Source organism: Mustela nivalis, assembly GCF_964662115.1.
Source record: "Mustela nivalis genome assembly, chromosome: 14".
NCBI lineage: Eukaryota > Metazoa > Chordata > Mammalia > Carnivora > Mustelidae > Mustela > Mustela nivalis.
The window spans coordinates 83867992-83890768 of record NC_139033.1 but is presented as its reverse complement, the minus strand read 5'-3'; the positions used below and the strand labels follow the sequence as shown (position 1 = coordinate 83890768).

General features: G+C 56.4%; 2 protein-coding genes across 5 annotated transcripts in view; one reads left to right on the top strand and one right to left on the bottom strand.

The window, feature by feature from the left end:
• Positions 1-22777, bottom strand: part of RSPH14 (radial spoke head 14 homolog) — a 79263-nt gene that overhangs the window by 603 nt on the left and 55883 nt on the right. For all 3 annotated transcript variants that reach the window (XM_082697935.1, XM_082697934.1, XM_082697936.1), the window contains exons 5-6: positions 3392-3617; positions 1498-1634 (exon numbers count right to left, since the gene is read on the bottom strand). In XM_082697935.1, the coding sequence (XP_082554061.1) occupies positions 1498-1634; positions 3392-3617 (363 nt within the window). The remainder of the gene's footprint in view (positions 1-1497; positions 1635-3391; positions 3618-22777) is intronic.
• The window catches only part of GNAZ (G protein subunit alpha z), a 50774-nt gene continuing 37820 nt past the window's right edge, over positions 9824-22777 (top strand). The window contains exon 1 of one of the 2 annotated variants that reach the window (XM_082697932.1): positions 9824-10046. The gene's annotated coding sequence lies outside the window, so the exon portion shown is untranslated. Of the gene's footprint in view, positions 10047-10176; positions 10246-22777 lie in introns of those variants that run through there. The other variant, XM_082697933.1, reaches the window with a different exon arrangement.

The following is a 22777-nucleotide window of genomic DNA, read 5'->3' as shown; positions in this document are numbered from 1 at the left end:
GCACAAAAACTCACAGAGTTCTTTCCCTCCTGGTACTTACAGTCTAGTGGAGGATGCAGACATTATTCAGTAAAGGAGACACCCCTCCTGAACTTTCGACATCTTTCTGCTGTCTTGGCCTGCTAAAAGGCCAGGTAGTTGCCCCCTACTCTCCGGTTTCCTGCCGTGCTCAGTGTACTATTCTCTGTGTGCTAGAACCTGCACAGCCACCCTCGGCCCTGCTGATTTCCACTGTCCCTTAAGTCAATACCCACGCCCCTCCCAGAGGAGGCTTGGCCCCTGTCCTGTGCCTGCTGCATGCTATGCTTCTCCTCTAGATCATCAACCCTCTGCCACTCCCCCCAAACTGTTTGCAGGAGGCTGAGATACAGGGTCTAGGTCCCTACCACCCAGCACAGGGCCTGGCACCTGGCAGCGGATAGGGGCCCTTGGCTGGAGGGCCAGCTCAGTGAAAAGTGGCTTCACATCCCCAATTTCCAGGTGTTGTCTGGGCCCACAGGGAGCTCTGGTCCACCAAGAGCTCCCGCAGAAAGCCCAAGCAAGACACTGCACTGAAGACTCCCCACCAGAGGGATATACACAAAAGGGGAGCCCCTGCCTTGGTAGTCAGTGTCTTCACTGCACAGTTGAAAGGGGGCTGTGGCTGTGGGGAAGTCCCCAACCTCTCCTCTTCTGGTACGTTTCAAATTCCACCATTAGCATCAAGTGGGGAATGGATGAGAGCCCCAGTTCTGGGGGAGCTTTGCTGTATGCTGTATGCTGATTGAGAATCAAAGACCCAGTCAGTCCTCCATGGAACATCAAGAAAGCACAAGGCACAGGGCACAGGGCTGGTGTGGGCAATTGTATGCATGGGGAAAGACCGAGAGCTTTCAGCAGTCACATGGGATGACCCACCCTGGCCTCCAAGTGGGGAAAACAACCCCAGCTGCTCCTGTGGCCAGGATTGGATGACTTAGCATGGAAGCCTGACTGGTTGGGGGCAGGGGGGGCCCCCAGGTGGGAGAGGTAATTTCATACTCTTATTTGCTCCGCACCCCTACCCATTGAAAAAAAAGTAATTTTGATCAAAACACAACATGGAAGCAAGGGTTCCAGTATTTGTTTAGGCCTCAGGATAACCAAATCAAGGATGGCAAACTACATAATTCATCCCAGAATTGAGGCATACAAGGGGCCTGGGTTGGAGGCAGGAATTCCAGGCCCAGGGAATAGCCTGGTAGGAGGGGACAGAGGTCCCCTCCCTGGAGTGACCAGGGAGGGCCACAGGTAGGTGACCTACTGAGGCCAGGAAGAAGAGGGAGGGTGGAGCCTTGGCCCAAAAGTGAAAGACTTCAACAATAGACCAGGGGAAGTATTTTGGTAGGGCAGGGAGAGGGCATTACCGGGATGCTGAGCACAAAACGAGAGTTCTGGAAAACTCGCAGGGGCAGCCAGCATGCTGGAGGCTGCAGTGACCCCCCCCCCTTGCACAGGGGATGCAGCTGGCCACCTCACCTTGGGTGGTGACCATGGCATACATGAGGGCCCCAGCAGCATTGGCCTGCACCTCCTCCACATTGTCCTTCAGCAGGTGCACCAGAATGGGGATGACGTCATGCTGCCACACCTGGTTCTTGCCGTCCAGAGGAATGCTGGGCCAGAGAGGGGACAGCTGTGTGATTTCACTTGACAAAGAGGAGGGGGCTGGGGAGCCTAGGACCACCCCAGGGGACAGCAGGAGAACTTGTGTTGGGACCACCCCTGGGGGTCTGGGCCTGGCCCGGGGGTACCAGGGCGCAAGTGCTGGTGTGAGGTTTGGGTCTTCCCCCCATGCTGGGACAACCTGGGAGCACAGCCCGCGGCCACCGAAGGCCAAACTGCATAGGAGCCAGGGGCTGATGGAGACTGGCCCTAAGGTATCCCATGAAGAAGAAACCAGACTTGTTTCTCCCGGCCCTAAGATGGGGAGCAGCAGGACCCAGGGACACTCATTTTGACTCCATGCAGGAGCCAGAGCTGCCAGAGATGGGCTAAGGCACAGGAAGTGGCGAGCTGCCAGGGAGACACCCGTGCAGAGCCACCCTCAGGGGAGAGGACGCTGTAAGTCACTTCTAATCCTGGCACTGTATGAAGCTGTGAAAATGAATGTGCTGGGCTCCCCACGGGCTCCCTTTGGGAACTTGATCAAAGATGTAGAGTCTTGGGCCGCGCCAGCAGGGATTCCATGTGTTCATTCATTCCCACGGCCAGGGCTGACGAGCACCTTGGCGGGACCTGGTCAGGGATGTGGAGACAAGAGCACAACTGACCGTGGGGCTGGATGATTCTTTGTGGTGGTGGCAGTCCCATGTGTTGTGGGATGCTGACCAGCATCCCCGGCTTCCCCCAACTCGATGCCAGGAGGGCCCTTCTCCCTCAAGTTAGAACAACCAGAAATGTCTCCAGACACTGCTGTCTGTCTCCCAGGGGACCAAAGCTCCTCTGTTTCAAAGCCCTGCTCTCCACCAGCAACCAGAGCAAAGCCCTGTCTTCAGGAGCTCCCCTGAGGGGTGACATATGAAAAGGAGGGCATGGTGAAAGACACAGGCAGGACTGGTGGAGGTCACCACTTTCTAGAGCAGGTAGGGTCCTCAGAGGCTTCACTGCAAGACCTCTGAGCAAAGTCCAGATGGTGATCGATCTGGGATGGGGCTCCGGAATCTCCACGTTCACAAGCTCCCCAGGGTCTGGATCGGGGGCCAGACCTGCCAAAATGCTGGCCCAGGTCTCTAGAAAGAATGCCAGCTGGAGGGACAGTCAGGGCTAGGGGAGGCACAAGGCGCCAGAATGTAGGCAGTGGCCATATCTAAGATAAAGACTTGGGGGGATGAGGGACCTCTGCCCTCAGAAAACTTCTCTGTTTGGGAACACATATGTCCTCCCTGCCCCCCATCCCTCCCTTCTCTGAGGCGTTGTGCTCCCTCAGTTTCCAGGCCAGGATTTAGACTCTGATCCCGTGTGACCCTGGGTCACCAACGACTGGACACATATGCCCTCCGTGTCCTTACCTATAAAAGGTAATCACCCCCCTTGCAAGAGAACTGCTTGTAGATAATGACTGGCATCTATAGACAACTTAGTAACTTCGAACATCACCACACTTCTGTGCTTGCCTTCCTCACAAGGAGGGGGGACAAACCATCTTGCTTTGCCCAGGACTGGGGCCTTCTTCTGGGGATATGGAACCGTGAGTGGTAAGCTCACAGGCCAATAGGACAGTGCTCCTACCCCAGGGGACAGGGAGCTCTGGGGCAGGCTGGCTCCCTGGGGGGCTGGAAGGCAGCTCAGGTGCCTTCTCTGAGCCTAAGCAAAAGGCTCCAGGCTGGCCACCCCTGCCCTCCCCACTCCATCCGTGCGGACCCAGGCTCACCTGACTGCAATGAGCGTGCGGGCAGCTTTGCTGCGAATGTCATTGTTGGCACTGAGGAGCTTCTGCTTCAAGAAGGGCACCACACCGCTACTCAGCGCCTCGGTGGCATCCACCATCAGGCAGGCGGCCAGTGTGTCCAGGAGAAGCCCTTGGATCTCTTCCTCCTCCCTCTGCAGCTTCCACACCAGGGAGGGGATCAGGCCACTGTTGACAATGCCCTGGGCTCCTACACGATGGGAAAGGGCACTGAGGCTGGGCCAGTCACCCCAACCCATTCTGGGCAGCAAGAGCGGGGAGGCAAGGCCTGCAGAGCTGATAGGGGAGAGGAGATTCGCAAATGCCCCTGGCTGCCAGACCCCTGAGCAGCTAGCAAGAGTCTGGGGATGACAAGCTAGGGTGGATACCACACAGCCCTGGAGGACCCCCAAAAGTGCCATCCTTTGGTCACCTGTAACTGGGGGGCGTGGGGGGGGGGAGCATCAGCCTTCAACAGGTGCTCAGGAGCCTGAGAAGCAGCAGCCATCCCTGCAGGGCCCAGGCATAGGAGGAACTACCTTGCACAAGAAGGAAGGTGGGGGGAACAGCCAACCTCCTCCTTCCTACCTACATCTCTAAGCCACTAGAAACCCCAGATCAATCTGGCCAGCCCTTGGGGAAAGGAAAAAGCTTGGAATCAAATCTGAGGCACAAATGAACAGGCCACCATCTTATATACAAAAAAGAGCTGTGCCTCCAACCAGAGGTAGCAGGAAATCCATAGACTCTGGCCAAGGGGGTCTAAAAAACCCACAGGAGGGGCACCTGGGTGGCTCAGTGGGTTAAAGCCTCTGCCTTCGGCTCAAGTCATGATCCCAGGGTCCTGGGATGGAGCCCCGCATCGAGCTCTCTGCTTAGCAGGGAGTCTGTTTGCCCCTCTCCCTCTGCCTGCCTCTCTGACTACCTGTGACCTCTCTCTTTCTCTGTCAAATTAAAAATATCTAAAAGAAAAAAAAAAAAAACGCAGGAAGGGGGGCTCTACATAGCAGCGTGGCTGGAACACCAGGACTAGGAGAAGGTGGGGAGGCGAGGCTCCTCAAGAATGGGTTCCACTTCCCTCCATTCAGTTCCTTCTCCCTCCTGAGGGATGTCCGAGGGGAACCCAGAACCAGGTCCAGGCAGCACTCCTGAGGGGCTCAGCTCCCCTGTGTTCAGAACTGCTCCCTGGGGAGTGAGCAGGGCGATGCTGGGGAGGGCACACTCCCTCTTCCCGGTGCTGCTCCCCCCATCCCGCCCTCTTCCTGGACTCCCCAGTGGCCCACACCACCCACTGAGAGACCGAGTATATATAGCCCCCATGGAGGTGGCCATCAGCAACATCTCTCTCTTCCACCTCCCCAGCTAAACCCTCTAATTTACTCTAGAGAGACAAATCAACAGGTTAATTAGCCTAAAGGTCTCTAAGTGCCAATTAGCACCAGGGATTTCCTCTTTGAAGACATCACTCCACCTTCCTCCCTCACTTCCTGAGGACATCAAATGGCAGGTGCCCCAGGGTGAGGGAGGTGGAGGGGCATAGATGCATGTCCAGTGGCTCCCTCTGCCCCTGACCAGCTTCTCATTGGGGTGTCCCAGTACAGCAACCAGCTCTGCCACATTTGTTCTCAGGGCATTCACAACACAGGAAGAGCAGCTACCCGTTGCTTTAAGAGCACTGCACTTTTTAAAATTCAATACACGCAGATTTCAAAAAATGCCAGGCTTGGTCTCCTTAATGTATCCTGCTGTGTGATCTTAGACAAGTTACCTAACCTCCCGGAGCCTGTTTTCCTCGATATGCAAACCAGCCTAGCCGGCAAGGAGTTGAGCAATGCCAAGGGGTAATGATTGGTGGGAGCATGCTCCCTGGAAGGGACTATCACATAAACCCAGAACATCTGGACCTAGCATCATAAGGAATTCCACCACCATTGAGACCCAGTTACAAGCAAAGGCATGTGAGGAGTGGGATGCAAAGACAAAAGCTGAACCACCCTTGCCCTGCGGGAACACAGCCCCTCTCTCCCCTTCAGCCTCACCCTCCCCATCAGGCCCCAGCCAGACCACACACCTGGCCTTCTGCTCTAACTCCACTGCCCACTGGGGCACCTGCCCCACAGGCTCCCTACCTCCCCCAGCCACTGGGTCCGACTCTACCACAACTTGACCCAGACAGCTCCTCCCCAACTCACTGCAGGCAGATGACAGTTGGACTTGCCAAGGATTTTGCTGCCTGGAAGGATTTTGCATAGAGGAAGAAATTTCCTAGCTGGGGGACACCTGAGCAAAGGCCTGGGGATGAGGAATTTGTGCATCATCAAACTGGAGCTTGATTGTGGCTTCACTTGCACCTGGATCTGGGCTTTCCAGAGACTCCCTCCTCCCATAGGTGTTGCTGGGCACAGGCTCAGAGGAGGAGCGTGAGGAAGAGTTGAAGTCAAACTGCTGGAGGCCATCACCTCCACTGCTCCCTCCCTAGGTGAGGAAACCAAGGCCCAGAGAAGCAATTCAAGTGCCTGAGGTCACACAGCAGACCGGGGTAAAGCTAGGGCCCTGGGCTACTTTGGGGTTTTTTTCCCCGCAGGCATTTGTCTTGGGCTTCCACTCCTAGAAATGCTGAGCACCAGGACCCAAGTTCATTCTGAGACAGAGGGAGAAGATTAAAAATAAAACGCGTGCCGGGTGTGCCTCTCTACTCGTTCACTTTGCTTTTCAGCTAAAAGGAGAGTTGCAGGCCTGGCTATTTATAACTAACCCAGATCTGCAATGGCTTGTTCAAATTGGGGTTGGGGGGCTGCACAGACCCCAAGGAAACAAAGTGGAGAAACCCGTTGCTCCTGCCACAGCCTGAGAATTGGTCAGCGGGGCTTAGGAGAGCAGGTCAAGCTGGGAGAAGAGCCAGAGAGGATGGTGCTATGGGCATCGAGAGATGAGCAAGAAGCCACCACCCCCATCCTTGGGTAGTGGGGAGACAAATGGCAGTCGGCCAGGACCCGTCATGACAACACAGGTTCGTACTCAAGTAGATGGGGAATTCCAGGGTCCTAGGGATTCTGAACATGCAGGAAGAGAGGCCCAGGCAGGCTGGAATCCATGGGGCAGCAGGGCAAAGGTATGAGGTATATGTACTTGGGGAAGGCCCTGGGTCTGGCATGGCTGGTGCATCAGGATGGATTCATTGGCTGATGGCCAAGAAAGCTCCACCAATCCCTCTGGAATTGAAGGGACATGATGCCCAGGGCACAAAATGCCCTGTGGTTGAGGTTTGGTCATTTCCTGGAGGATAGCCTGATAGCACCTAGAGAGGCCGCTCGGCCATCTGTCCCTGCTGGATTGGTGAAGTATGAGGCTCAATGAACAGGGCCTTCCTCTTTCCATCAAAAGGGTCCCAACTGTTGTCTCCTGGTCCTGTTTTCCTGGCTAATAAGGACTGAGGACAGAGTGCCAGCCCCTGCCCCAGAGCATCCAAACCTCATTGCAACCCACCCACCCAAGGTTAGGATCATGTGGCCCCCATTCCCTGAATTGGTGGCATGCCAACACACCCCCTTCCTGTGCCTATCTCTGCTCCTGGGGACACATCCCTGTCCTTAGCTTATGTGGCCTCTCATAGCATATGATGTGGCTGACCCCATCTCACCTCTCAAGACACTCTATTCCCAAGGTACCAGGACCCTCTACTCGCTGGTTCCCAGCCACCTCTCCCACTGGTCCACCATCTGCTTAGCAAGCACCATCCTTCCTCCAGCATCTCCTATCATGTGGGCCTCCTGTATGGCCCCCGCCCTCCCCACTCTGCCCCCCACTCCATCCCTCTATCTTGTCTGCAGCCAGACACCTGCTGTCACTCAGTGATTCTACAACTCTAAACTGAACTTGGCTTCATGGAGAATCTCTGCTTTCTTATTTTCTGAGGGCTGACTAGTTGACATTTTGTTACTTGATTCTGTATATTAGGACAATGTACATTAATGGGACCACACATACAGCAAACAAATATGAAGCAAAACTTGTCATCCTCCTTCCCAAATTTAAAAAAACTAATCCTAAAACTCTTAGGTTTGGTTCTTAGGCTGACATCCCCAATCTCACAGAAGGGCCACTAGCCTGGTGTGACTGTCCCCACTCCAGCCCTGTATTCTGGCACCCACACCTGCTTGTTGGCTCCAACCCACTCCAGCTGAGCTTCCATGGGTTCCTGCAGGCATCATGGCTCCATCACATCCAGTGCATTTCCCACCTTGAAACATGCTTCTCCGCTGCCCCAGGTCATAGGCCACCTCCATCCTGGTGTCTCCCAGTGCCCAGTTCTCCCCCTGCCACATGTCTCCAGGGCCCTAGTGGGTCTCCTCCATGAGGCTGAACACAACTATAATGGTGGATTATTGCCCCACAGACAGGAAGGTCTACCAGGCAGGGGTCTAAATCCCAGAACTGTGCCTGTGCAGAGGAGGTCAAAGTAAATGATTGTTGTATGAAGAATTGCGATCGTTGGTGGCCACCAGACTCAGGTGAGGGAGGCAGCAGCAAGCCCTTTTAGGCTATTTCATGAGCTAGCTGCTAATCTCACCCTGGACTGCAGTAGAGGGTCACCCTACACTGACCTCTAGGCTTGCCCTGCAAACAGCTCCATTCGGACCTTGATCCTACAACAGAAACTGCCCTTACCCCTCTCTAATCCTGTGCCCACATGTATTTCCCCTCAGAATCACTCTCCAAGGACCCTTTACTAGAGTCCCCCTTAACAGGGAAGGAAACTGAGGCTCATCCAGGTGAAATAACCCCACCCCAAGGGTGTACAGGCAACAGAGCCCAGTCCATGCTTCCCTCCTACCCCCTCTCACCTCTGATCCACACCAGGGCAGGGCCTGTGCCTGCCATCTAACTGGTATCACAGCCATTGGCCTCTGAGTGGTCAGAGGGGGGTTGAAGGCACACACCCAGAGAAGCCCCCCTCCATTTTTGGCCACCTCCCTTTGGTTCTCACTGCCCCCCCCCCCAGCAAGCACTGTGCCAGGTCTAGGTTCGCCTCACGATGCCCATCACCAGCATCTGTCCTGTCCCTGACAGTTTAGGTAACTTATTCACAGGTGGGTATGTCAGTCATGGGGTGAGGGTGGGGGGCAAGTAGTGCAACAGTTGCCATCTCAACATCTCCATCTCAACAGTCTCTCATCTCATCCTCAGCAGAGGAAACATTCCCAGAGCAGTAATGGAATAATCTTGCAATGCCACAGTGCCCAGCCTGCCGAACCAGACCCCTAGCCCTGCCTTCTGACCACAAACCTGGACTAGGATGACCACGCAATCTGCCCCTGTCAATGGTCAATTCCAGTGCTTCTGCCCAGTGTGGGGTGATCCTTATAATGTGCCCATGAGGATGTAAAGTGATAAGGAAGGTGTTAACTGGGGGAATCTGACATTTTTACCAGGGATGCTCTAGAATACAGAAAGATTCAGCTTATAATGATGGAAAAGACAGAGGCATTAATATCTTGGCTCTCTGGCCAAAGTCTTTTAAGCACAGGAGTGAAGGGCCCTCCTGGCTCTGAGGCCCACAGATGGGCTCCCGCTGAAATTGAAAGCAAAACTTGGCAGACTGGCTCAGGTGCATTTTGCTGGCCATGGGATGACTTCTACCTTCTACCAGCTTCTCCAAGGCGGCAATGGGGGATCCTGGTCTTAACGGAGCCGGCTGCCTCCCACCTCTCTGATCTGGGGGACATATCCTGGGCCCTTCTCCCTCTCCTCCTTTTCAAGGCAATCTTCCGTAGCCAGGATTGCCAGGGACCCTGAAGAGCCCCTACACGCTGGGGGAATGTGCAGCAAAGATGACTAATGTCCCTCCCATCGCTGCACCAGCCTCACCGGTGTATACCTTAAGGGTTTGCATAGCCTTTTACGCGTTCTAGTGGACTGTCGAGACAATTCAAAGAAGCCGGTGCCACTAGCCCCACTTTGCAAAACAGGCTCAGAGGGGTCAGTTGGCTGCCCAAGGTCGCGGAGCTCATAAAGTGCCGAACTGCGTTCGAATTCAAACCCAGGGAGACGAGCGGCTGGAGGAGGGTGCCTGGGCCATCCGACACTCTTAGGCTCAGTCTCCGGCTCTGCGAGAAGCGGTCCCGCTGGGTCAGCTCCGCGGCTTCAGCGCAGCAGACTCCCAAAGACGCCGGTGCGGGCAGCGCGTGCCGGACTGCGGCGCGCCGGAGCCACGGCCCCGCCCCTACCCGTTGCCATTGGACCTCACATGCATCCGTCAGCCACTCCTGCCCAATGAGAAGAGAGCCGGCGCTTGTGGCGGGGCGGTGGCGCCCAGCGCGTGGTCACCGACGGGCGCGCGGCACCCCCGCCCGCGGTTGGCCCGGCAACGCGCTGCACTCGCGGCTCCGCCCCCTGCCGGCGGCAGCGCGGCGCGGGGCGGGTGGACCCGCGGGCGGGCGGCGGGCGGCGGGCGGCGCGGGAGAGCGGGCGGAGGGAGCCAAGCCGGCCGGAGGGTGTGCGCCGCCCGTGGTCCGGTCACGTCCCCGCGCGGGTGCCGCCGCCCGCGTAGTGCGGAACGAGGGCGCCGCGGCCCGCGCTCGCCGCCCCGCCCCGCCCCACCCGGAGCAGCTCGGCCGATGCACCGTGCGGCGGCCCGGAGGTAAGTGAGCGGACCCGCGGCCGCGGCGCGCGGCAGAACCTTGGGGTGCTGGGGGAGCGGCTGGGGCGTCCACCCCACCCCCACCCGGGGCCCCGCCCGGGCCTTTGTGCTAGGGATCCGCCCGGGCTGGGGGCGCCGGGGAGCAGCGAAAGGGATGCCTGACCGGGGTGTGGGCGACCGGGACGGAGATGTCCGTGAGGTGGGCAGGGGGCGACCGCAGGCCCGGCAGGTGCTGGGAAGGGGCACCACTCGGCCGAGGAGCCGGAGGGAGGGGGCGGCTGCGGGTCCGGGAGGTGGGCAGGGGCTGCCAGGGATGCCGTGTCTCCCCCCCCCCCCAACAGCCGCGGGTGCGGAGACGGGGCCAGACGACCTGCAGGAGAGGCTCTGAGGCGGGGTCTCTCTCCCAGGGGAGCGGGGAGGAGGCGACCCTGGGCGGTTGGAGCGCCGACGCGTGGCCTTGGCTGAAACGGAGGAGAGGGCCCCGGAGGCCTGGGCCCGGGGCCGAGTGGCTCGCAGTTTTCCGTCATCGGTCTTGTAGAGAACAGGTTCCTTGGAGGCATTTAAAGCAAGAGATGAGTATCGACCTGCTGCGATTGTGATATGTTCCTGGCTCAATATTTTTTTCCCTTAAAAGGCGGTGGGGGTGTTAGGGGGTGTTAGGGGGAGAGATGTAAGGGCCTCTGAGCTGGGGCTCCATATCCTGCGGGAGATCCAAGGGGGCTCTGTCTGCAGGGCGGTGCTGAGCCTGCCTGGGTGATGATGGCAGGAATCCGCCTAGGCCAAGAATTGGGGTTCTCTGTCACAAGAGAGAAGAGGATGGGAAGGCAGTGCTGCGACCAGGGTTCCCTGGAGTCCCTGTCTCAGGATTCAAGGACCAGCCTGGTAGGCGAGGTCTGCCTGTTTTGGTGAGGCAGCCCAGCCCCTGATGGGCTCCCTCCTGCCCAAGTGATTTCCCTGCCCTGGGGACTCACTCCTGCTGCCTTGGGTTCTGTCTGGAGGAGGCTTCTTGGCCAAATTCAATTAAACAAATATTTACTGAGCATTTGCTCCCCCAGAGCCTGGCGCTGAGGTGGGAGTGGACTGGGCCTGCCCTCCCAGGACTGACTCACCACCCCACAGGGGAGAAACATCTCTGCTCATATAACCCAAACCTGAGCGTGGATGCCGGTGGCCTCTGGAGGGACCTCAGAGATGACCTGGGCTGGAGTTAGACAGGCTTATGGGCAAAGTGACATTTGAACTAGAGCTTGAAGGATGTGAGCACAGCTGGGGTGGGCACTGTGGACAGAGAGGAGAAAATGGACCAAAGCGCAAAGAGGGCACTCAGGCAGTTAGGTCTGGCAAGAGCATAAGATGTGCTTGGGAAAGCACAGATGGTATGGCGGGAAGGGTTGGTGGGAGATGCCCAGGAGCTGACGGAGCTGGGGAAATGGAACATCCCATTTCTTGTTAGCAGTGGCTATTTGATGGAGGCCACAGTTTCTTCACCTGTAAAGAGGAGCAGCTCTGTGACCTAGGGGCTGGTGTGGGCCTGGGGAAGAGCTTGAAAGACTCCAGTTCTAGGCTCCTTGCAGCCTAGGACTCCCCTTCCAGTCACCTTGCCTCATGGAGAGGGTCAGGGTACTGGATTAACCAGCCTGGCCCACTTCCTAGCCAGGATGGAGAATGAGATTTAACTGGTGACTCTGCCCCTTTGGGGCGTGGATGTTTGTGAATAGTAATCAAAGAGGCTTGAGAACCTCCAGTTAGGGGCTGATCTCATGGGATGAAGTGGTGTGCCTTCAGCATTCCTCATGCTCCGGGGATAAGACTCTGACATTTGATTTAAAACTCTGGTGTGTTCCTCTAACAGACGTCGATCTTCTGCAACAGGAGGTGAATAAGACATAGTCTCTCTCCCTTGGAAGGCCAGTGTCACTTCCCACCCTAGATCTGCTTGCTTGCTTGCTCCCAGGGAGCAAGGGGCTGTTTATTACTTATCTGTGTAGCCAATCCCCCAGCCCCCAAACACACACCTACTTTAGTCTTTTCGCCAAGGCTCATGTTGCTGTGGTGAAAGCAGGGCCTGCCTGTCCCCGTAGGGGCACGGACCAGGCCAAGAGGGACAGAGCCGCTTCACTCTTGTCCCTGTTGCCAGGCCACATTCTGGGCACCTGCTTTGGGATTCTAGATTTGGAACACAGAGTGAATCCCTCCCTTTGACCCCAACTTCTCAGCTCTTCTGTTTCCTGGAGTCTCAGGAATTCCTTGGTCCAGATCTCAGGAGCTTCTAGGGTGGTTCCAGGAACTTCTGGGTAACCAGGTGGACTTGGCAAGGCTATCCAGACCCCCTGTAGGACTCTAATGGGATAGAGAACAGCATGGTGGGAAGGCTGGCCTGACACTCAGGGTGTGGCCTCAGCAGCCTCAACCTAGCTGTGTGGTTTTCTCATGGGTACACACATGTGACGACAGTGTGTACTGTGCCTTCCTTCCCTGGATGCGAGGATGAGGTAGCCCTGTACTGTCCCCTTGCCAGCCCTCAGAAGACCTAAAATGACATGTGGCCCTAGGGCATTCTCATTGCTGCTGACTATAGCAGGGCTTGCAGGAACTCTGGAAGAGGTCGATTAGCACACTGCTCTCCCACAACCCCAGGAAGGAAACCTGGGGTAACTGAGCCTCCAGGCGCAGGCCAGCAGGCACTGTGGTTGGCAGGAAAGAGGGCAAAAGGAAATGGATAGAGGCATCAGGGCAGATGCTGAGGACAAGCCCCACAGTGGTGGCCTGATACAGCTTAGGCAGACAGGGGAATGACATGGGAAGGCCCAAACTCCCCTGGGGGGAGGGGAGAGCCTCCAGTCAAGGCCTCCAAAGACATGGGTCAGGCCCTGGCCCTGTCACCCCTATCCTGACTAAGTTCCTTTGTCTTCATTCATCAACAGATCCGAGAGTTCCCTGCCTGGTCCCTGTACCAGTCCCTATGTAGGTCCTCCCTGTGGATTTCGCCCCTTTACACAGGTCCACACTGGCAAGGGAGATGCTTCACAGGAGTAAACTCACAGGAACTAACCACAGGGACTGTCTGACCACTCCTGGAACACACAGGAGATGTCAGCCCTCTGTCCAGAGCCCGAGGTGACGGAAATGGTTCGTGCATACATTCATTCCTTTGGGTAATATTTACCAGAACCTGCCGGGTGCTAGGTGCTGTGCCAGGCACGGGGTAAGGTAAGGAGCAGGACAGACACAGTGTCTGCCCTCATGGAAACTCAGGGAGGCTTGCACAACACCTGTATGACTGACTGCCAGGTAAGGTAGGTGTCATGAAGAGAACTAAAGAAGAGAGTACAGGGAGGGAGGGTCAGGGGGCCGCTGTGTGGAGGGGCCGTTGGCACAGTACCATGGAGAGCAGCAGGTGAGCTGTGACTGATGGGGGGGAGCATCTGGAGGGAGAGGGCAGGTGCCAAGGCACTGGAGCTGCTGGGGGCCCCACCAGAAAGCCAGGTAGCCAGAGCCCCATAGGGTGGGGTGGTTTATGGAGTGGCTCAGGTAGGACTCTGCAGGCCCTGGTGAGGCAGGAAGCCCTGGGGTGGTTTGGAGCAGAGAAGAGATTCAAACTACTTCCACTGTTAAAAGACCTGTGTGGCTGATGGGCATGGGGGCAAGACCAGAGGGCCATGAGGGGCCGTTACAGCAATTGGGGGGAGGAGGCTGCTGACACAGGGCAGTGGAAACAGTAGGGGTCATGAAGAGTGTTGGTTGAGGATTTATTTTAAGGAGGACTTGCTGATGGAGAAGAGGCAAGGACAGCTCTGGAGGGATGGCAGTGGCATTGGCAGAGAAGGAAGACGCGGGAAGTTGGCAGTTGGCTTAGACCCTGGTAGACATGGCTGTTATGTGGTGGTCAAAGGGGAGAGAGCGAGGCTGGAGGTAGAAACCTGGAGTCCTTGGCACCAGGTGTGTGGAACTGGCCAAGAGTACTTGGAGATTAAGGGTAAGTTGGTCTAGAGGGACTGAGTCAGGCCTCGAGGCCCTCACCACTGAGAAGATGCGCTGAGAAGGAGCTTCCAGAAAGTAGAGATTTAGAAAGATGGATGAGCAAGTAAGGTAGAAGCACTATCATGGTGGCAACATGATGGGGGACAGGTTGCTGCCGAGGGGGGTGGGGGCAGTGCGGAAGAGGATGTTCCCAAGGGGGCGGGTCTCTAGAGGCAAACATTGAGGTATGTGTGGGGTGCGTGCGGACTAAGCAACATGGTGGGTAGGTCCAGCTACATAATTTGTGGGGCCCTTGTTAAGTTTTAAATCTTTCAAGACAACAGAGCATTGGCACTGGGAGGGCAGTGCCATGGGGGCATGTGGGCTGTGTTTAGCACTTGGGGCCACTAGGGTCAGTCGGAGCCAGCCTGCGAACCTCACCCTGGCCTCCTGTGAGTGTTGCTTCCGCCCTCTCTGTCCCTTGACCCCCTGTGGCCTTGGGCAGGGGGCGCAACTTGAGGGCTGAGGGCTGGGCAGTCCATTGGAAGGACCCAGGTGAGCATGGCGGGTGGCTTCACACAACAGTGGCTTCCTTGAGTTCATCTCTTTTCCAAAGGAACCTGCTACATCACAGAGTTTTAAGTTATTTGCTTCTAAATTAAGGTATAACTCTCTTTTAGAGACATCCCTGGAGAATCCATCAAAAAGTGCTAAGAAGCGAGACTGTTAAAAACCACGGTGCAGGGAGAGGCCTCACAGTGTCAAGCCCCACATTCCTTCCAGCAGCCTCTAACCAGAAACACGCTCATCCCTGAGGGCTCGTCTAGGCTGACCGTGGCTCTCCCGGCAGAACGGACAGTGGTTTGAGCAAACCTTTCCGAAAGAGACCCTGCCTCCACTGACAGCCTTCCCAACCCCTGGGATGCAGAATGCTGCAGACCAGCTTCTGGGACCTGAGCCCTAACACCCTCAGCAAGGCCCCATGCCACTCTGAGTCATGGAGGTCAAGGCTGTGGTGTTGGAGCAGAGGACAGTGGGCTCAGTTGTGCACATTTCCCCCAGAGCCCAGACATAAGCATTCACTGGGACAGCAACGGGATCTGCTGTGGAGTACAGCGGGCAGGTGCCTTCGGCTCACTTCCACTACCAGTTTCTCCAAGAGGGGGCTGAATTCTACCTCAGTTTTGTCCTCACAGTTGAGATGGAGACATGGGGAGAAGATAGGGTGGCTTTCCCCGGTGGGTGATTGCGTCTATTTGCCCCCTTAGCATTCATCATGACGTCACCTACTACCTGTCTTATTTGTGTTTACCATCTCTCCTGAATCTGAATGTAAGCTCCAGGAGGTCAAGACCTTTGTCTGCTGTTTGCCACTGTCAATCGAGCCCCCAGAGCCTGGCCTTGCCACAGTAGGGTCTCAGCAAATCACTGTTGGAGGGGGAAGTAAATACTGGTGAAGAGACAGGGCAAACAGGAGCTTTTGTGCCACATTCATGCAGAGGCTGGGCACCCCCAGATGGCTGGAGCCCTCACACTGGAGAACCACTGCTCTAGCTTAGTCCTCCACTCCCCACTTATTCTTTTGGGTCCCCAGTGTGTGTTCCGGCTTTAGGTTTGACGGACAAACACAAACCACCTACAGAAGGACCCCACTGGCTGGGCGCCAGTGAGGCCCGACTGTGGTTCACTCCCAAGCCAAGACAGGTGGCTGTCCAGCTTCTCAAACTGCCATCACAGACACAGGTCCCTGCCACTGGAAATCAGAGGCCTCTGGCTGACACCTGGCCCTGCAGTGTTGGAGTGTGCCTGGATGAGGCCTTGGTCAGACATGGGCATTTCAAATGGTCGTGACATGTGGCATGTCCATGGGAAGCTGTCCTAAGAGAGCAAGTCAAGATCCTGGCAGTAGGACAGGCAGTAGGCTGCCTGGAATTAGGACCCCAGGTGACCACAAAAATGGTGTTGTAGCAGTGAGGACAGTGCAGGCAGAAGGAGGGAGTGACAAGGGAGGGGCAGGGGACCATCCCGGGGGGTCAGGTGGTTCTGTCAAACCGTAACCATGGGGCGGCTCACGCAGCTTCACCAGGGCGAACATGGGAAGTTGCTCCAGTTGCCCAGAGGGACTTCTGAAGACCCTCCTTGACCAAGGGTTAGAGGACTTGACACCTACAGCCTTCACCCTGGCTCCAACAAGTCCTGATGACCTGAGCTAGTAACACCCTACCTCTACACCCCCTGGCCTCCATGGCAGCAGGCACCCCTACCCACCCTATCTTCTGCAACCAGGCTGTCCCAGCTGTGTGCAGCCTCTGGCCTGTACCTCATGTCCCCTCTTGCTTCCTGTGGCCCCGTGAAGTAACCACCAGGACCCCAGCCATCCAGACCACCAGCCTGCCCCATCAGCACATGTGAGGTGCAGTGGCCCTGTCTCCAAGCTGATCTTCCTCCAGCGTGGTCACCCTCCCTCACCCACTCCGTTACCTCTGATATGCTGTGCAAACATATTTCTCGATAAAATGCTGGGAAGAAAAATAATTAGAGTGTTGCTTCCATTATCCAATTTTTGATTAATCAAACTCTCTTTGTCCTCGGCCAAAATCTATTCATTTCCCTTAAACACTGGGCCAGTGCCAGGCATCGATTTCCTCTATGATAACACCACGCACGTATGCATGCACATCCCCAGCCCTGCCCCACACCATGGCAGGGAGGAGGGCGTGGAAGCACTGACGGGGCTGTCTGTGCCCCAACACCACCCGCCCCCTCCAGGAAGCCCCACAGCCATGCCACACCCATCATCCCTGCCCCAGCCCCTCCAGCTCCTCAACTGGGCTCAGCTCCTCTGTGGCCTGCATCCTTGTGTGTGGTAGTCCTGTCTCGCTGGCTGTTCTGGGGCTCTCCTGTGGCAGGTGAAGAATGGAGGACCAGTGTTGGTAGGGGGAGTGTGGAGGGAATGGCCACTGTAGCTGCTGAGGCCTGGGGCAGAGGGTGAGCGGCAGCCCCAGGCTCTGGCTTGTCACTGGCACAGCAAGGCTGGGGCTGGATGAGGAGGCCAAGACTGGGGACCAGGGCTTGTGAGGGAACCTCAGGGTCTTGAGGTTGGGGTAGAGTCGGGATGGGGGCAAGCTTTCAATGGCAGCAATGGGAGCCCAGTCCTGATAGGTTTAGCAGATGAAGGGACATCCTGAGCCAGTGGCTCAGAGGCAGAGCAGTATCAGAGTTGGCCAAGGCTAGATGGGAGGGGGCCACACATCTGTGGTGTCCATCTGGGGGAGGGCCAAGGGCCTTTCTGGAAAACTTCCCAGAAGTCCCTGCTGTCCCCTCCCAGTGATGAGTTGGCCCTTCCCTCACTCAGTACAAAGGGCTGAGGTGGATTTTTCAGCACCTGCTCCCTGTCAGGTACCTGTGGGCGTGTGGGACACATCAGTGACAGACCAACAGCCCCTGCCCTGTGAAGCTGGTGTTCTGTAAATGTGGGGGGGGGGCAGTAAATATGATAAGGGAGTTATGCAGCCACGATGTTAGAAAATACAGTGTTGTGAGACATTTGGGCAGTCATAAATAGGATGGGCAGGAGGGCACCTCTGCGCCATTTGGGGAAAGGGTGGATTGGCTCTCTAGACAAAGAGTGTTCTAGGGGGAGGGAAGAGGCCCTGAATTGAGGTGTGGATGACACTTGAGAGACAGCTGGTGGGCTAGTGCTGCAGGGTGGAGTGGGGGGAGCACACACCCTGGGGCCCCAGACTCTGGCTCAGAATTGAGGTGGCCAGCCATGGGAAGGTTTTGAGCATAGGAGAGAGAGATTCTCTGCCTTGTAACACGACAAGGATCCCCCTGGCTGCTGGGGGGCGCAGAGTGCCGGGGCCAGGAGAGAGAAGGGGTGTCTGAGAGGTCACTGTAGCAGTCTCCAGTGAGAGGCTGGGGGCTGGGAGGTAGGTGGCTATTTGCAGACACAGGGCTCTCCTGAGGCCAGCCCTGACACGAGGCTCTGGATTCTGTCAGAAAGGGAGCGGAGTGGGCAGAGGGAAGGCAAGCGGTAGACGCCACAGGTGCCCTCAGATCCCCTTCCCTGCAGGCGCACTGTCCCCCACCACATCAGTGTTACCTACCTGCTCATGGCTGCACCCCTTGCTGGAGAACTGTCTTGGGCCCTGGGAGGCTCTGCCCTATCCCTCGAGGTGGGACAGCCTTGATTTCATTCAGGCTCCAGAGTGCCCAGGGATCAGGCTGCACTAAAAAGGCATCTGAAACCACACCTCCGCCTGGTTCCCTCCCTGGCCCCATTCTGCCTCTCCCTCTCCTGAGCTTGCTCCCTCAACCAGTCATGGGCCCAAGAATCCCCATTTCAGGCTCTGCTTCTTGAGCACCCCATCAACAGGTCAGAGGCTGCTGCTGGCTTGCAGACTCCTAGGGGTGGCTGGGCAAAGGTAAGAGGGCAGGGGCCCCAGACCCACAGCCTGCAGGCTCGCATGCGTTCAGGAGGCTGGGGAAGCAGACGGTGCAGTAGGGCAAGGTGAAAAAGGGAACAGATGGGAGATAGTGCTCACCTTCCAGGTGGGAAAGCCAAGAAAGGAGCTGCAGGGTGGCAGGAGGGGCTCAGGGAAGGAGCTATGCACTTGCCTGGCCCATAGAGTCCTCAGCAAAGAGGGTCTGGCCTGGGGGGTAGCCAGGGTGGAGGATGGGATCTTGGGCCACCACACTCAGAGGCCGGAACTTGCAGGGCAAGAGACTCAGTGAGGTTAAATCAGAGTCTCCACCCAGGTGCTTCTGGGTCTGACCAAAAGTCACCAGTTACCTTCGCTACAGAAACAGGGAGCCAGGCTCCACCCCAGGCAGCAACCCCTTCCACTCAACTTTCAGGGCTACGTGTCTTCCCTGCCCATCTGGGCCTCCTTCCCCCTTGTATGTTGAACCTTTCCGTTTTTATTTATTTATTTGCTCCTGGCCCAGAGAAATCTCTGGCCTGATTTCCTCCTGAGTCAGTGTTCCTCAGGCCACGCTATCACATCTCATCTGGTCAGCCTTCACGCTGTGAGCATCCGGAGCCACGGGACAGTATGATGCCGCAGGGAAGGGCCTCCCTCCTCATCTTCAGCGGTACCCTGAGGCCAAGAGCCTGCCTCATTGGGGTAGAGCCATTTGTCAGGGCCTCTCTGCAACTGGGGACACGGCGCACTCAACCTCGGTCCTTCTCCTGTCCACCTGCCTCTGGCTCTGAAATAAGCAGGAAGCTAGGAAGGGGCCAAGAAATGGGGGGCTACTTTTAAGGGAAGCCCACCTGTAGGGTGCCAGTGCCAGGCCAGTTGGGCCAGCTGGGGGGACATGGATAAGCTAACCCACTAGCCAGGGCCCTGGTGGCTGTGGGGAGGCACCAGAGAACCCATCGGTGTGGAGCCACGTTTCCCCAGCTCCAAAAGTGTCTCGCGTGTGCACATGCTCCCGTTTTTCAAAAACGCTGTTGTGATAAATGAAATGATGGATCATTTACAAACTGTATAGAAAGCATGGTGCTCAGAAACCCTCTTACCCACATCACCAATACTCACTGGATGAATAGGGGTGTTCTGTGCTCACTGGAGAATGTGCCCTGCACTTTGGCACCCACCGCTTAGAGTCAGTGGTGTCTGGCCTAAACCTGTGGGTGCCATCCATACTTGGCATTGTGACTGCGCCCTTGAATACTGTACAAGCTGATGAAATATGAACGTAAGGGGAACTTTTGTGGAAACTCAGTGGATGCTCTGGAAAGCCTCGGTAAAAGCTATGATTGGGTTTGGTGTAGGCAAGACAGCAGTAAGACGGGGACAGAGAACCATGATAACCCAGGATTCAGGTTCCGGTTACTTTGCCACCACACGCCACATGGAGAAAGTCTACTGGATGTCACCCGTAGCGTGCTGTGGTTTGAGAAGGAACAGTGACAAGCAACTCCAGCAAGTGAGCCTATGCTCTGAGAAAAGATGGCCTGCCCCCCAAATTGGGGGAGGAGTTTATGATTTTCTGTTTTAAGTTAAAATGCTTAAAGTTCAGAATCATTTCTTATGACTCCCTGCTTTACATCGTGTTTCAATATGCCAACCAGCCAGCAGTCCCAACTTTGGTGACAACTTTTGGTCCTTAACGGATCTTAAAAATATACCCATAATTATGGTATATATAATTATCTATAGGGTTGGTGGTGTTGTTGACAAGAGAACAGGGAGGGGTAGGTCCCTCTACTTAGAAAGGTTGTCTGTGACAGACAAGGGCTGGGGAAGGGGCTGCTTGACCACACTGGAGAACTCCCTCCTGGACAGGCCAACCTGGAAGCCCCTTCCTCAGGACCACCCCAGGGAAGAGGGCCAGGAGTAACTTGCAGGCAATTGGGTGTTCCTCAGCCTGAGGGAGACCAGGAGATGCTGGTACACCAGGCAGGAGGGCCAGGGTGCAGAGATGCACTGTCTCCCCCTACACCCTGCCCGGGCTTCTGTCTTATTTTCAGCAAGAAGAGAAATGATCAGGATAGGCTTGTGGGGGCGGGGCGCAAGCTGGCTAGGGCAGGAAGGGGCAGGGCAAATTGCCAGGGGTGGTAGGAGGGGAAGGCAGAAGGGTTCTGGAGGATCTTGCCTACAGCTTGGGAAGGGTGGGCACAGGCAGAGGGGTCCAAGTCCCCTGCTGGGGTCCTAGAGGGCCAGTTTGGGACAGCAGTAGACCCTCCATGCAGGCCCCCAGTCAAGGTCATGTGAGGTAACGCACTCAGAAGGGAGTTCTGGGAAGCTTTGGAGCTGTGAACCAGTAATTTTTGGTCTTCGTCCATCTACCCATCCATCTGTTCTGCACATCTTTACAGAGCTGGTGAGGGAGAGGGAGAGTAAGGTGGGCCTCGAGCAGGAGGCCAGACCCACCCAAGGGCTTGGTGGGTATGCTCAAGGTAGGTGCGTGCAGGCCTGCCAGCAGCCCAGAGGCCAAGGAAGGGCCAGTCCTGGGTGAAGTCCAGTCCAGCATTGAGCCAATGGCACACAACACTTCACTCAAGATCACACAAGGCCAGGTGGCAAGTCACCACTGAGCCTTTCAGGCTCTAAGGGGGACCCCTGTCACTGCAGTGGTCAGGGAGCCCTCCCAGGGAGAGAGGCTCTTGCCTGGCCTCAGAGGGAGATGTTTTCAGTGGGGTGGGGTGGGGCGGAGCACTGTGGCATGGGAAACAGGAGACACAACCAGGGAGGCGGGGACCAGGCTTCTGGCAGGGGTCACAGGAAGAAAGAGATGGGGTGTGGAGCCAGGTTTTCCCTAAAGGGTAGCTCCTAGGAGGGTGTTATATCCCTGTCCCCATCCAGTATTACTGGCATCAAGGCAAGCAGGGGCTTTTATCTCCTCAGGAAGATATGACTTTTTCATCCAGAATATGTGTTGTTGTGTCAAAAACCATCCAGGCATTTGGAATGGGCCGACCCAGATTCTGCCATACGTGCTGTCGGTCAGGCCCACGAGCTCTAATGTGTGAGGGAGATGTGGTGCATTCAGCCTCACTTGCTGGCCTTGCTTTGCCAGCCTTTCAGGAGAACCCACATGTCCAGCATCCCACACAGGGGGTGGCAGCAGACTGCCCACAGGTCTGGGGTGGGTTGATGCACCCCTATACCCCCACCAAAGGCACTTCCATAGGAGAAAGAGGGTCTCAGTTAGGATGGTTTCTGCCTTCTGGCCCCTGGGGGCGGGAATCCCTGCCACAGCAGCCATCACTGAGCCACTCCCTAGGAAACCATGGGAAGGATGAGGCTTGGGTGGGCCTGCTCTGAGCTGGGCCCAGGCTCGGCAGGGTCTTCTGCGGCCTAACCAACCACCTGGGGCAGTGTACCCTTAGGTATCCCCATCCTGCATGCCTCCTGCTCTGGCCCACCTTCACAGAACAGCAGCTTCTTATGATCCTGTCTTATCCAGTGTCACCTCCCTGGACCTTCCTGCCACATGACTCCGCACCCCTAGCCTCCATAGTGCTGTCCCTTTATCAGAAGTAGCCTTGCAGACTTACATGCTCACAGTCTCCCCAGCCAGAACACGCACTCCTCAGGACAGACTCAGCTTATTACACCCCTCCCCAACCCATGTCCCCAAGTCCAGAGCAGAGCCTCTGCACACCAGACTTGATTCTCAGAGGGCACAGTGGTGCTTGTTTGGGGCCCAGTGGTTAACGGATTGACTGCTCGTCTGGATCTGAGGGTAGAGGGCCTGGATGCAGATGCCCAGTGCACCTCTTGCTAGGTCATTTAGTGACAGGAGAAGCAGCAAGGGGTGCCCTGATGAACAGGCAAATGGAACCAAGCAGAAGAGAGAGCAACAGGTGGGGATGGCACCCTTTTCTGAGATGACAGACAGCCTCTGAGTTAGGACAAGGGATGCAGTACTGACCCTCCAGCCCCACTGCCTCTGCCCCCGGGGTAGAGGACCTCTGGGCTCAGGTTCCCTGATGCTCACATCATATGAGGTGGCCTGAGGCCACAGCTGGGAGCAGCACCCGGCCTCCCCGTGAGGAGGGTAATCCTTTTTCATTTTGCTCTCGATCCCTTTCCTTCAAGGAGAAAATCCCTGTTTGGTGCCAGTGTGACTCTCGCACCCTCCAGTGCACTAATCCTGGTCGTTTAACAAACAGCGAGAACTCTGCAGGCCCTTCCACAGGCAGCGTCCCTGCAAGCCGCGGCGACACCAGCTCATAGTTTAGGTTACTTCTGCCTGTGGTGACTCCAGCTTTCCACTTAAGTAGGAATATGAAGTCGTTCTTAAAGTACAGCCAT